Source organism: Ammospiza caudacuta, chromosome 9 (assembly GCF_027887145.1).
Source record: "Ammospiza caudacuta isolate bAmmCau1 chromosome 9, bAmmCau1.pri, whole genome shotgun sequence".
Taxonomy (NCBI): Eukaryota; Metazoa; Chordata; class Aves; order Passeriformes; family Passerellidae; genus Ammospiza; species Ammospiza caudacuta.
The window spans coordinates 11,022,545-11,036,729 of NC_080601.1; the positions used below are offsets into that span (position 1 = coordinate 11,022,545).

A 14,185-nucleotide genomic window follows, 5' to 3' on the forward strand; every position below is an offset into this window, starting at 1 on the left:
TTAGGCACAGAAATCTAGGAAGCAAATAGCTGGAAATGTATAGAAAACTGTGTTTAATGTGTAGTTCATTCAGGTTTAATGTTGTTTTATTTTCCTTTCTTAGATTCAAGCACCCTTTAAGGACCAATGTACCCAATAGCTCATGGAAGAAAAAAATCAAAACAGGACATCCTTGGTTTCCAGGCTACCGAAATATGGAATGAAAACTTTGGGGGCTGTTTTGCAACCGATGCCAAATGGGACGACCGTGAACTTAGCAGGGAGTAACGGTGGCAAAAATTTCAACAAGCACAATGGCACTGTTGGAATGTCTTCCTTTGCTTTCAACTGGAAAAAATCAAATAAATGTCAGCTTAACGATCAGAATGGGAGAGAGGTCAACACCGGACGCAACTCTAATGAAAAATTAATTGATTCTGAGAAGTTCCCTCAATCTCAAGGAGCATTGGGCAATGATGAGCTCAGGGTGGGTTTGAACAGCACTGCTTCGGTTGTGTCAAAAGCAGCAAAGCAAACCAATATGTTTGTATCTTCTACTGAGGAATTAAATCCAAAGTCTATATCTGGACTCTCTAATTCAGCTAAATTCACCAAAGGTACCCTGTCAGGAAGGACATACTCTGGACTCAATGCTCCAAGATCAAATTTAAATGGATTTTATGGAAATCGGCCGGTGGTAGGTTTGCAGAGACCTAGAGCTAATTCTGGTGCCACAAGGACAAGTTCAGGAGAAAGCCTGGCACAATCTACAGACAATGCCAGCAAGGCTTTTTGCTGTGACAAAATGGTAAGATCACAAAGTTTTTCACATTCCATTCAGAATTCTTTCCTTCCCAGTGCATCTCTAACCAGGTCACATTCCTTTAACAAAGCTGTGGATCTTACAAGGCCTTATCATAGTCAGAATGTCGCTGCCAGGACGTCTCAGAGGCCTGCTCTGCTGTCAAGGAACGCGTGTCAGTTGGATGTACCCAATGGAAACGAGCCAATGAAGTATGGATTTACCAGACCGTACTCGGCTGTGTCAGCTCCCTGTTCCAAGAAACCCCCACTGTCAAACGGATCTGGGTCAGCACCTTCCTATGGATACAGATTGAGTCGGCCTTCCCTGCTGAAGCCCACCAGGCAGCGCTTTGCTGGGAGTGCTGTTGTGGATGGCGGCAAAAGCGCGGCTCCGGACGCGCGCCTGCTGGAGAGCGCGGAGATCTCAGCCAGCATCAACAGAGCCGTTGATAAAAACAGCATCCTAGAGAGCAGGGCTCACAGAACAGAACCTGGGGAGGCCCTGCATGAGAGTCTGGGAAAGCATGGGTCAAAAGTGATGTGTATGAGCGATGATGGAGATGAAATATCGATATCTTCTTTGTCATCCTCTGAGAAAAATGATTTGAGTGAAGACTTCAGTGACGATTTCATAGATATAGAAGAGGCAAACAGAACTGTACAAATCCAGCAGAAGGAGAGCTGCCTTCAGGAATTAGAGCATGGGAGCAGAACGTCCATCGAGCCCTTCACGTCTCTCAAGGGAGGTGGAGGATCTCACTGTAATGCTGACGACTGGCTTGATATAAATGTGTCTGGTAAATACATTTTTTATGTTCTGTTTGAAGTTTTAGGTGCTAAATCAAAATTCTGTGATAGTAATTAAGTTATTTAATGTAATTACCCATTGCTTATGGCTTGTTTCAGAATGGAACTGCTCTATGCTGACATATGTGTTTGCTTGTGCCTTTTCTGCATTATAGTTTTTTCCCAAGCATTACTTTGAAGAGCCCTTTGTGATAAAAATGAAAGTGACCTCCTTTAAACACATTTGTGTTGTGGTTGTGGGATTCCTCATATCTTTGTTATGCCATTCATTTTCTGGGTTGGTGATATTTTAAGAAAATTTCACCTCGTGCTCCCTCCACCTCTGTAGGCAGAGAACAGCTGTAACTGCTTCTAAGTAGTGGAAATAAGTGTAGGATGTGTAATTGAATTAGTTCAGTTATAAACAGAATTGTTACTGGGTCTTTTTTGTTTTTTCTGATGCATATTAATTCTTTAAAAATGAGTTGAAGACACACAAGAAGATGCTTTTGAAAGTCACATTTTCAAATCTTTGATGGGCCTCTCATGATAAAAGCTTATTTGGGGGATGTTGCAATTGAAAGACTAGAACCAAAGGATATATTTTTGGACCCACCTTCTAGTATGTTAGCAATGATGTAGATTGGAAGATTCCTTGGTTGTAGCTGCCAAACCAGCTTAAGCTTTTCCCCCTTCTGGGATGATGGAACAATACTGCAGAAAGCTCTCAGGTATTTCTGTTACAGTACAGCTCCAGCAGAGGCAGCACACCAGTAACAGGCATTTTAATGTTTATTTTTTGAAAATTGGATTGTTTTTGTAGTCTTAACTGATGCTGTTCTCTTTAAGCAGTGGATGACAACAGTGAAAGCACAAAACACACTACTGAGAATGTCATCTCTTCAGAGATGAACTACAGAGCTGGCTCCTCCTTTGAGCTCTCTCCATCTGACAGCTCTGATGGCACATACATGTGGGATGAAGAAGGGCTGGAACCTATAGGAAGTGTCCATCCATGTGGAAGTTACGACTCTTCAGAAATGAACAGCATAGTATGTATCTGTGTTCATAACTGGCATTGCTACAGTGTGTTGAGTTCATTGCTTATTAAGTATATTTTTTAAAATATTAATTCTTTTTAAAAAATTATAATTGTTTCCTCTTTGTGCTGTGGTTGATTGCTTTGTGAAACTTCTTGTTTAGGAACTCCTGTTTCTGGACCAGGTGACCTTGATCAAGCTGTTTGCACACATTTTTTTTCTTTCCTGATTCTAAAGTCAGGACAAAACAGGTCCTTCCTTACACAGTCTCATAGCAGAACTCACAAAGAGTAAAGGAATTTGATTTCTGCAAAGTACAGGTTCAACACCTCCTAGCAATCTCTAAACATAGGAGTGAAAAAGCCAGAAAATAGCTGTTGCCTCTGTGGCTTCTTGCATCTGTTATTCTGTACTGTGTGCTCACAGGGCCCTTGTGAGCTGAAGCAGACATTTGATTTCTCTCTTCAGTCAGTCATAGCATCTTTGAGGTGGAGACCTGGCTGTAGCTCACTGTAGCAGGGCTCTTTGTGCCTCTCCAGTGGGACACACAAATGCAGCACAACGTTTTTCTCACTGCTGAACTCAAACTGATGTGCAAGAAACATCATTAAATGTGTGGAGAGTGGATGGAGAGTTGTTGCTGTGCTGTGGTGTGATCCTCCATCTGGGACCAGAGAGCCAACCTTAGAATTTCAGTGGCCCTGAAGAATGTTCTGTCTGCTCTGTTTGTACTCCTTTATCTGCACAGAATTTGAATCAAGCAACTTGGGTTTTATTAACATTAAGCTAACAATCAGAAGGTTTGACAAAACCAGTTTGGTTTAACTGATGTGTCACTCTTCGTGAGTTTCAGGTGTGTTGGGTGCTGTGTCACCACTGCAATTTAGTGGTGACTTTCAGACTTGGGCACAGATAGGTAATTACATTCTTTGTGTGTAACCAAATATCAATTCCTGATATATTTTCAGCTGCTTGTGGTATTGTTTGTTCTCTGTCTTAAATTATGATGTTGGGATCTAGTGCTTGAAAGAATTTAGCAGTGGTTATTAACTTTTTGTGGCAGATGTGGCCAGCTTGGAAAAGCTGTTAGGTATTTTTGTAGTGTGAGTTTTGTAGCTTTATTGGTGTTTACAGAGAAAACTTTCATGGAGGCCACTGCAAAAACAAATACTCTTGTTGCAGACACATGCATGACATGCCAAGAAAAAAGGGAAGTTTTTAAACTTTGTCCTTGGTAAGTTTTAAACATAGATATTTTGATGCACACTCTGAAAAGTAACAAACAAATGGAAGACACTTCTTTTACTGTGCTTTCAGAGAATGTATCTAGGTTTTGGTCTGTGTAGCCCCTGTGAATTAATTTGTGCATGGATATGAGTTCCTATTGAATCAATTGCTGATTGACAGAAACTGTTGTAAGCAGATGAAAGGCACATTAGAAGCCTTTGATATTCTTATTCACTATTTTGCATTATTTCTTTGTTTTTTGAAAGTAAACAGATTTTAGAAAGGGCTTAAGAATGGAAGAATGTACTTACTAGTTTTGGAGGAAGTGGAGAAAGGAGATTTTAAGACTTGATGTTGAATCTAGAAGATCACGTATTGTTGCGACCCATTTTGATTTTTTTATCCTGTTCCTGCTTTTCCTGAATTCAGTGCTTACTGCTGCACTGTGACATTTATCTGAATGAGAGAAACATCAGTAGTACCTTTTATTTTTACAAGACAGAAATACATTTTCAGTAGCTTGGATTTTGAGGGGGGAAAATGGAGCTCTGAAATGTTGAATTGCCTCTTAGTAGTGGGATTTTAAATTTTTTTTTCCCTGTACTTGTAGGTTTTGGTAGAAATTATGATATATTTGATTTCTTTAGCCTGAAGATTGACAGTGATCTTTTCTAATCTGAAGATGCAAAAGAATTTCTGATGCAGCTTTTCATTCTTTCTGAAAAACAGTACTCTTGAGTAGGTTTTTTAAGCTTTTGTTCCATGTTTTTCCTTTTCTCTGCAAGCAGAGAGTAGAAAGACAAAAAAGTGAAAGCATTGAGAATAATTATTGTGATTAGTCAACACGTCAGATGTTTTGATTGCTGGCAGATACGTGATCAAATTATGCAGTTTCTATCCTCTAGTGTGGTGTGTTAAAAGCAGTTCATATCTGTGTGTCAAAATCCAATTGCTGAGAGTCAGATTTAAGAATTTGGAGTGCTTGGGCTAATGCCAGCCTGCCTGCCCTTGGATTCAGTATTTCCAGGGCAGTCACCAAAGCAGTAGCTCTGGAGTTCCTGTGGCACCAGGCTGGGTGAGTAGAAGCAATGTGGCTGAGTGGCAGTTCAGGGAACTGTGTGCTGAGTAATTGGTCATGTTTATTGCACAGTTTGCCTTTTTCTTTCTCATTTTCATCCCACTGCTGTTTTGGTAGTCTTTTAAGCTGTATCCTTCTTAGTATCAACAAATACTAGATGCCAAATGTTTTTCCTAAGCTTTTCCATAGATGGCAGTGCAGCCCCCCCTAGGGTGAACTTGGTTTAGGAGTGTTTGGAGCATCTTTGGGAGGGCAGCTTTTGCAAAGGGGATTTTAGCTGTGCTTCTGAAACGAGAACCAGCATAGGAAGGCAACAGCAGGAACTTGCTGGCTTCTGAAGCTCATTGTTCCTTTTGGGGAGCAGAAAAGCCAATATCTTTGCTATTCTCAGTACATCTTGATTTTAAAGATGTGGGAACGAAGAATAAAGGAAAATTTAGCCTCTTCTAATGCAGTCCTCCTGTTCTTTACTGAGTCAGCAGCTGTGAAGAAAATGTGTAATCCAGTGTTGGAAGTTTTAGAGTCATATAAATCTAAATAATATCACAGGCAGGACTTAGAGCTTGGTAGGAATTTGTGGGGTTTTTTGTAAGGATGAAAATATTTTTATTGCCTAATTGCATAACAGAAAGTAACTAATTCCACTATCTCTGTTGTTGTTTTATTTCCACTTTCAAATGGAAATTTTGGTTATTTTGGATAAATTTCTTAGCGCTGAACTGCTTTCAAATTTCTAAGCACTGATTTTGTTGGTGCCCTTTATAGTTTTTCCCACAGCTGGTCTTTGCTTCTGAGCACCAAGTTCAGTTCTGTGTGAGCAGACTGGTGCTTAGCAGAGCAGCTGATGGCTCTGTAACTTAGCAGGAAGGGCAGTATTTATCCATAGGTGCTCTCACTCAATTCTAGCTGTGCTGTTTGCCCCTGTCCTGGATTTTAGTCACTGACAGCAGTGCCTCATTCCTTTAGTGCTTCATGGCAGAAAGCTGCTCAGCAGTGTGAGTTACAACTCCTGGCTGTAGTTTGGTTTTGTTAGATTTTTGTTTTCAGTAATTTTTGTCTGAAAATACTGTTCACCATACCTGTAAACAATGTGTCTCAAACAGGCAGCCTGACTGGAGTCTCATGGCTCTCTTGCTGTAGCAAGGTTTGAGGTGTTTTCTCATCTCCAGCACATTAAGAAGACACATGGGAAAGAGAAGCTTTAATGTGTGTTTGTTCAGAGTGAAGCTTTGAATGTTTTTGGCAAGTGCAAGTCCTTATTTACATTGAGAAGATAGGTAGTACAGCTGTTCTTGTTCTGAGGTATCTGCTTGTTTTAAAGATGCTACAATATTTTAGTGCTCAAAGTCTGCAAGAAGTAAAACTTTAAACTGAAAACATTCCTGTAATTTTGGCTTCTTTCTGTAATACTCTCAAGAGAGGTTTTTGCAATGTGATTTGGGGTTTTTTTCATTTCTTTTCAAGCAATTGCATTTGGCCAATAGGTTTGGACAGGAAGCTTTCAGAGTGTTCCCTGTACTGTCAGATTGACTCTTTTTCCTGTAGGCTCCGGTAGCAATGTGGATCTTTGCACTGTGTTCATTTTTCCTGAAGTAAATCCAGCCAGTGTTTTTGGGTATGTGCAGAGTGAGCATCAATGTAATTATAAGGCATAGGATTATGGAATAATAATTGAAATCTGGCTTGAGGAGACAGATGGGTTTTAACTGCTTTGCTGAGAATTTAATTGCTCTTGGGATGAAATCTGGATCTCACTGGAATGAATCAGTTTGACACATGGCCAGAATTCTAGCCACAGTATCAAATAGTTACATTTTTCTCTTCTTCCAGGTAATTTTTTGAAGTCTTGTAAGATTTTTGTTGTTGTTCTTTGTTGTATTTTTTCCCCTTTGTGACTGTAACTTGGGCAAGGGCAATTCTGAATTAGTTTTTGAGACTGGGCAAAACGCTTTCTGGTTCCTGAAGCATTGGTACTCAGTGGAATATGCTCTACTTCTTAAAGAAAATGAACTTGCTAAAATAGAATTGTTTAGTTCAGTTATTAATTTATTTCAGTAGTTATTTACAAGTAATTTAGTGCTAATTACCTTAATTTTGTAAATAATTCACTTCTCAAAATTACTCTGTAGTAAGGTTTAAATTGCCAGTCTGATTTCTCAAATGAGTAATTTATTAACATGAATTCAGACTTGTAATGTGTGTAGTTCTAATACATTTATTTCTTTTATTATTTTATTTATTTCCATTTATTATACTTTCTTGATATTGCCTTCTACCATCTTCCTTTCTTTAGCAGAACTTTCTTTTCAGGAGGTAATGCCAAAACACTAATTCTTGTTCTATGAGAAGTTGGGCTTTTTAAACTTTGTAATGTTTGGTTACAGCTGTAATGAAAATAAAACTGCAAGTAAGCTTAAGACAATGTAAAAAGTACATAAACTTTTCTCAACACAAACTTTTTTTTTGCTAGAACTTTCTAAAAGAGTAGTCATGAAATGAGTCCTTCAGGTACAAGCTAGGTACAAGAAGCACACATTAAAAGCCTTTCATCTAATGAGCCAGATGAAATTCAGTTCTTTTTTCTCTTTACATCTTTCAAAGAACAATGAAGATCTTACTCAAAGCAGAGAAGAGCATTAAAATGTTTCTTGACAGGCTGTACTCAAATGAGCAGTGTTGACTTAATGCATTTCCTCCTCTCTTAGAATACAAAAGGTGAGGTTAATAAAGAGAATTAATTTCATTTTGTGCTCCCATGATGCTTCCTGAAAGTAATTTGTGTACTTCAGTTGAGCACTTCTTTAAGAAGTGTCTGAGTTTGTTCTGTACCTGAAAGCAAAGGATGATTTCACCTCAGTCAGTGCATTTTGACTAAAATTCATTATGGCATTAATAAATACACACTTCCAATTTTGTATATGGTTAGAGATTTTGAAATATTTTTTTTGCTAGTGAATGTGATACAGTGAGAACTGATGACACTATTAGATGCCCAATACTTTAGTGAGGTTGTGAGGATGGAAAGAAAGAGAAGGCATAATTATTGTGGTATAATTATTTAGTGAAGTGTACTTCATTAAATATGGATTCCCTTCTTCATAGGGAATCTTGTTATATATGTTGGGGTGATTTGGATTTTGAAGTAGCTGACAAATTGAATTTGTTGGTTCTTCACACTCCTTTACCTGAAAGCCTGACTTTTGAGTTAGGCCAATATCTTTATTGGCAAGAGATATCCCAGTAGCACATGAGGTCTTCTGTGAGGTTTTAGCTTTTACTGATGCATTCTAGAAAATGGCAAACAATGTATGAATTTATTAATTGGTATACAGAAAGATTTACTGGAAATACATTGTCTGGGAAGCTGCCATTTCTGTGGTCAAACTTCCTGCTCAGGTGTGTGTGTGTGTGTATATATATATATATATGTATAGTGATTCTGGAATTGGAATCTAATACACATGTCAGCCTTGAAAGCTGTTTTTCATTGGTAGCTGCTTATTGGAAGTTGCTGTAGTTGGTAACCTCTGTTTAAGCTGTACAAGCTTCTAAATTCATGTCTTTGTCCCAATATCTTCATGTCATGTTCCAGAATCTGATAAAAATTATTCAGATTCACTTAAATTTTACTTTTATAACTTCATAGTTTTCATTTTTCCAATAATACAAGTACAGAAATCTGTGGCAATTGTTTTTTTTGTTCCTAATTTCTAAGAAGCCTATTTTTATGCCTAAAAATGTGTGTTTGGAAAACCACTAGACTGCTTGGTTCTGATTTCAAAACCTCAAAAGTCAGTGTCATCTTTTTGCCTTTAATCTTCATTATGAACAGATAATATTTGTGAATATACTGAAGTAATGGGAGAACACCCTTGAGTAATATTTCCACCATTAAGTTTTTAGTAGAAAACTGCAACTGCTATGAAAAATTCAGTCTGTGTTGTTGCTTGTCAATACAGAACTAAGGGCACAAACTCATTTCAGTGTGTTCTGTCAGCTCCTCAGCCATTCCTGTGGTGGAGTTTGCTGGCAGGCAGTTTTCTGCTCGTGGCAGAGAAAGGAAATGTCATGACATTAGGGAATGATTTTAGAGGGAAAACAGCCACCATTGACTGTCCTACCTCTGCTCCAGTCTTCAACCTCTGAGTTTAACTGTAGCAGCAAGGAGAGGTGGTGAGAAACAGAATTACTTCATGAGATGGCACTTCTGTCTGTCCTGTGTTATATAGTGTCCCTAGTGTCAAACATTATTAGGAGATAATATGACTTTATTACAGTGCACAAACCTCTTGTGATCCTGGTCTGAGAGACATGACATTTGGTGAACATCCTTTTATGGCAAATTACCTTTTTTCCTTTGGGAAAGCTTATATGTCCTTGAGAGCTGCTTCCTTCAGAACTGACACAGTAAATCTTCTCAGGCTGTTTTGGCTGGAAAAACCAAGGAAGGCAACTTCACTTTTACTGATGTGTTCTGCTCATGGCATCCATTAATTACACCTTTGGGTCTGTGTTTTGGGCAGAGTGTGGCAGCTGCTGTGATGCTGTGTGAAATATGAGAGCAAACACTGGTAGAAGTTACCACTAGGTTCATTTTCTAGGCTTGTAAGGGATGTTTTCTGTATGAGCTGGTAACTGCATGTCTATATGTGAGCTGGTTCTGAGCTTTTGTGCCCTTGGCTGACACTGTGGAAATGTATCAGGATGATGTGGCATAAACACACCTCTGCAGGAGTGCAATATGTGAGGGAACACTTCCCCTGTTGTGAGCAGCTCATGGAGAGACTGGTCAAAATAGAATCACCCAAAGTAGCTTGCAGATATTTGAGGATTGTTTTGGTTTTAATTAGAAGCAAGTATATTAAGCTGGGTGTGTAAGAATAGAACACATTAATGCTGTGTAACGTGTCATAGTCAGGTTACTCCCAAAGTCTCTTAGGGTAGAATTAAAACTCTTGCTCAGAGGGAACAACTGAGCTACTGGTACAGCCATGCCCATGCTGTTCCTCTGAGGTTGTTTGGTTCCTTTCTCAGCTGGGAATTATTTGAAGCATCTATATTTTCCTTAAACAAACATTGTACATTTAATCCAAGTGCAAGCCAGTGGAGTGAGAATAATTCACAATCATTTCTGCCAGTTAAGAGCAGCTGTAGCAATTACACATTGCTTAATAGGGTAAAATGCTCCATTGTTGGCTAGATAAACTGTAAAAGCAATGCTGAACCTCTTGGTAGCCTTTTTGTGCAAACAGACTGGAAGCAGTGAGTAGGAAGAACTGCTTCTCCTCCTCCCCTGCTCTTCCTCTGTCACTATTTATGCTCAGTGCTGACTGCTTTCTGTGATTGTGTTTAAAAGTAAACAGGAAACTCTATTTAAAAGCACCAGCCTATTAAAAAAAAAACCAAAACAACAAACCTAAAAATAAAAAATCTTTTTAAAATTTGCTGGAATTATATAGGATGGTTACAATGCTTCCCCCTTTCAACTTTCCTCATTGCTGGAGGCTAGATGGCAGTCAAGGAATGCTGCATGTGGCAGTGGGCGTTGCTTGGGCTGTGTGCTTGAAAGTGCTGTTGCTTATGAAATGGTCAAGTCTCAACAGAATGACTAATATTTCTGGTTTTCCTATTTCTCTTCTTTCATTGTGTTACTGAATTTCAGATTTTTTACACAGTCTGGCATCTGATTTTATATATTAAAAAAAAAAATTAAAACCCCCAGCAAGTACAGATGCTTTAGATACAGCATGTAATAACTTAAACTAATAATGAATCCCTCTATACCTTCAGTAAACCTAGGTAGAACATACAAATAAAATGTATGTTCTACCTCTATAAAAATGTTTTCAAGAACAGTAAATCTCTAAGACCATTCTACTTAACAGTTAAACCAAAAATGTTTCAGATTTTCCAAGCCAAGTTGTTGTCGCATGTGTTGCCACAGCAACCTTCAGTTACAGAGCATGGACAAAATTACAAAGTACTTGTTTGGCTGCTTGGCCTAATTATCTTCAGTGTGACTTGTGCAGTGTGCTCTTATTCTGTCTTTGGTAACCTGCAGAGTTCTATCCCATCTCTTCCTTGGGTGGTTTTCTCTGTTTTGAGCAATTCATTTACAGTGGGTTTCTCTCTTCAGCCCTATAGTACACTATGTGCTTTTCCTCTGTCTGTGTTTTCTGCCTTCACTTAAGAGTTCTGTTCAGTTCCTATATAACATTGCCTTTTTGGAGACTTCCTATTTCTTTTTTTATCTCAGATATTGTCAGATGCTGAAAATAGCATTGAAAAAGACCCTGGAGGTTTCCCTCCTTTCTTCTGTCAGCCTTGCCTTGTGTTTGACTTTGGCAGTTATTCTTTAGCTGCCCTTCAGATGACTGATTTAGCCAGTCTGTTTTCTGTTTGTTTTTAAAAGCCACTTCCTTTTTTTCATTCCTCAAGCACCTGAAATGATGCTTTCTTAATTTCAGTGCTGCTCTCAAATGCTTCACTTGAGTTTTTTGTCCTGATTCTCCTGTAGGTCTTTCCCTTTACTCACACCTATCTTCTACTGTGGTCTTTTTCCAGCATCATCAAAAGCAAGACCTAAGTCACTAAATCAGTAATAAAAACAATTAGTTATTTTCTTTTAGCTGTCTCCTTCCTAAAGATGGAGCAAACAAGGGAGGTCTGAGATTGTGAGTTATGGAAACAGGTAAAATGTTCCTAATGCTCATACCAGTTCATGACTCCCTCAAAGCAATTGCTTTTCCTGCAGAATATCCTAATCTGGCACAGGTACTTGGAGCTGAGGCTCTTCTCAATTCTGGCAATGCTCTCTGGAATTAGTTGAGGACTTTGCATTTCTACACTAACCTCAATGCCTGACTTCATTTTTTTTTTTAATTCCACTGTAATATACATTGTGTTATAAACTTTCACTGGTCATCATTTTTATGTTTAATAGGGAGAAAATGCAGATATCTGTCTGTCTTCTATTTGGGGCACTTTATGGTTTACTTTGGTTGCATTATAACCTTTCAATACTTAGTGCAAGAATTGGGAAAGCTGAGAATCAGACCTCTTGCCTAGGTTCAGCTGTTAAACTAAATTGAATTCAAATTGGTTGGTGGACTGAAAAATAGCACTCTTCAGTTTAAGAAAAAGCTTATGATGCATGTTGCATGAGGAATTTTTGGAAACTGAACTTTTTGAAAATATTTTGCACTCCAGTTCATTATAGCGAACATTACTTTATCATGAAATCTGCAGTTTTGCTTCAGCAAAAGCAGCTCTTCTGCACAGAGTTCCCCAAACTTCAAAGCAGTGGTGTTGATGTTGTATCCCTCTCTAGAAAGGGATGCTGGGCTCCATGCCTTCAAAAAACTGGGTTAAATCCCAAGCTGCTGTGGGTGAGCTGTTGTGTGTGCTTGCTGAACCTGTGGTAAAACACAGAATCTGAGGACAATCACTCCAGGAAGGATTTGCAGAACACTGAAGTGAACTTGCTGAAAGTGGTATGTCACATGTGGTGTCCCTTGCCCTTTGGCCTTTTCCCTTCTCCTTGTGCAGTATGAGGGCTCCCTGCACTGGGGTGCTGGAGTTCCTCAGTTCTTACAGCAGGACTCACAGCTCATCTGCCTCACCTCCTGCTCTCCCTGTTCTGTTGCAGGAAGCCAGCACAGCACTGCTGCCTGTGTCCAGTGGAGAGAGAGCTTGGGGACAGCACTGTAGTTGGACCTGGGATTTCACAGTCCCAAGCTCAGTCTCTTCCTAGGTTGTACCAGCTTGAAAATCTAGTGCTGAATCAGCCTTGTGAAAATCATACCCCCTTTAATACACATTTCTCTTGTCACCTATATAAATACAATGGGATTCTTCTTTTTCTGTGACTTGTAATAATTGCTGAAACATGGAATATTCTCTAGGGTTGAAGCTGATGCACTTGGGAAGAATTTTTTTATTTCCTGTTCTGTTTGAGCTCATTGCCCTGAATCTCTTCATGATGCTAATTGCTGTTAAGCACACATTATTAACTATGTTATTCCCATGTAATTACCTGCAGTTCCTTATGCAGTAGAAAGAACAGCAGTGGAAGTATCTAAATTTTCTTTTTTTACATACACTAATTTGCTGACAAAATTTGTGCTTTATCTTATGGCTATTTCAGGATGACATTGCTGACACCTCTTTGTATATTGTGTTTCCCAAGTAGCTCACAGGGGGAAATGCTCAAAGTGCATTCACACATGGCCCAGTGATTACAAAGTCTTGGTATTTGCAGTTGTGGGGTTTTTTTGTAGCATGGAGTTTCCTTTCCTCAGTGTGGTGAAGAATGTGTAATTAGGGAAGCATAATGAAGTGTGCTGTTGACAGGAAAGTATGTCTGGAATCTCAAATACTGACCTTCTATGACACCATTACACTTCCAAAGTTCTCATTCAGAGATATTAAGGTGGCTTATCTAGGTTTATTAGTAAAAATTTTGGCATATTGTGCTTTTGTATTGTGCATTTTTAAATGCATTTGCGCAGTGATGGCAAAGCTTTTCCACTTTTTGTGTTTGTGGCCACTGTTTCTATTTTATTTGTCATGCTTATTAAAGTTCTTGTTCTTGCAGTAGAAAAAAATAATGCTTGTTCACACTAATTTGGAAGATGAAAGCACAGCATAGAAATAATTTATCAACTACCAAACTGAAGCTGCCTCTCAAGCATGCTTGTATTTTGCAGAATTGTTTGAAAAAATATGCATTAGTTTAAAAACTCCTAGTTCCTGAATAAATGGAAGCAAAAGCAGCAAAAATTTACAGGCATTTTGTTGTCCCAAATATTAAATACATGTTTCATTTAAATGGCTTTCATTTTTTTGTGAAGCTTTTTCATAGTTGGATTTATTATTATTTCCAGTGCCTTGCTGTGTGGGTTCTCCTGATTTTTCTTGTAAATGCACAGAATGCTATTTGTGGACAAAGCAATTCAGATAGGACTTTGAAATATGACAAAAGCGGGTGGTTTTGTCTCAAGTATTCCATCTTTCTTTTGTATTGCTCATGTTTTACAAAGTACACAGTAACTATTTTCATATCACACTTTCCCTCCTAAGTCAATAAATAACTTGCCCTGCAGAAATGCAAAATGTTTAATGTCCTGTGACACAACCCAAATCCCCCCAAAAATCTTGAAGCATCTTGTCACCGTCTATAATAAAATACAGTAGTGCTTTGTGAGTGCTGTAGGAAGGCTGCTGAAGAGCAGCTGGAGCAACATTTCAGACAAATGCCTGTTAATGTTCT

At 38.6% G+C, this 14,185-nt stretch overlaps 1 protein-coding gene across 1 annotated transcript in view; it reads left to right on the plus strand.

Annotated features, from left to right (window-relative positions):
* The window catches only part of CCSER2 (coiled-coil serine rich protein 2), a 58,482-nt gene that overhangs the window by 11,505 nt on the left and 32,792 nt on the right, over positions 1 to 14,185 (plus strand). Inside the window, exons 3-4 of the mRNA XM_058810419.1 lie at positions 104 to 1,580; positions 2,419 to 2,621. Of these exons, the coding sequence (XP_058666402.1) occupies positions 143 to 1,580; positions 2,419 to 2,621 (1,641 nt within the window). The 5' untranslated portion in view covers positions 104 to 142. The remainder of the gene's footprint in view (positions 1 to 103; positions 1,581 to 2,418; positions 2,622 to 14,185) is intronic.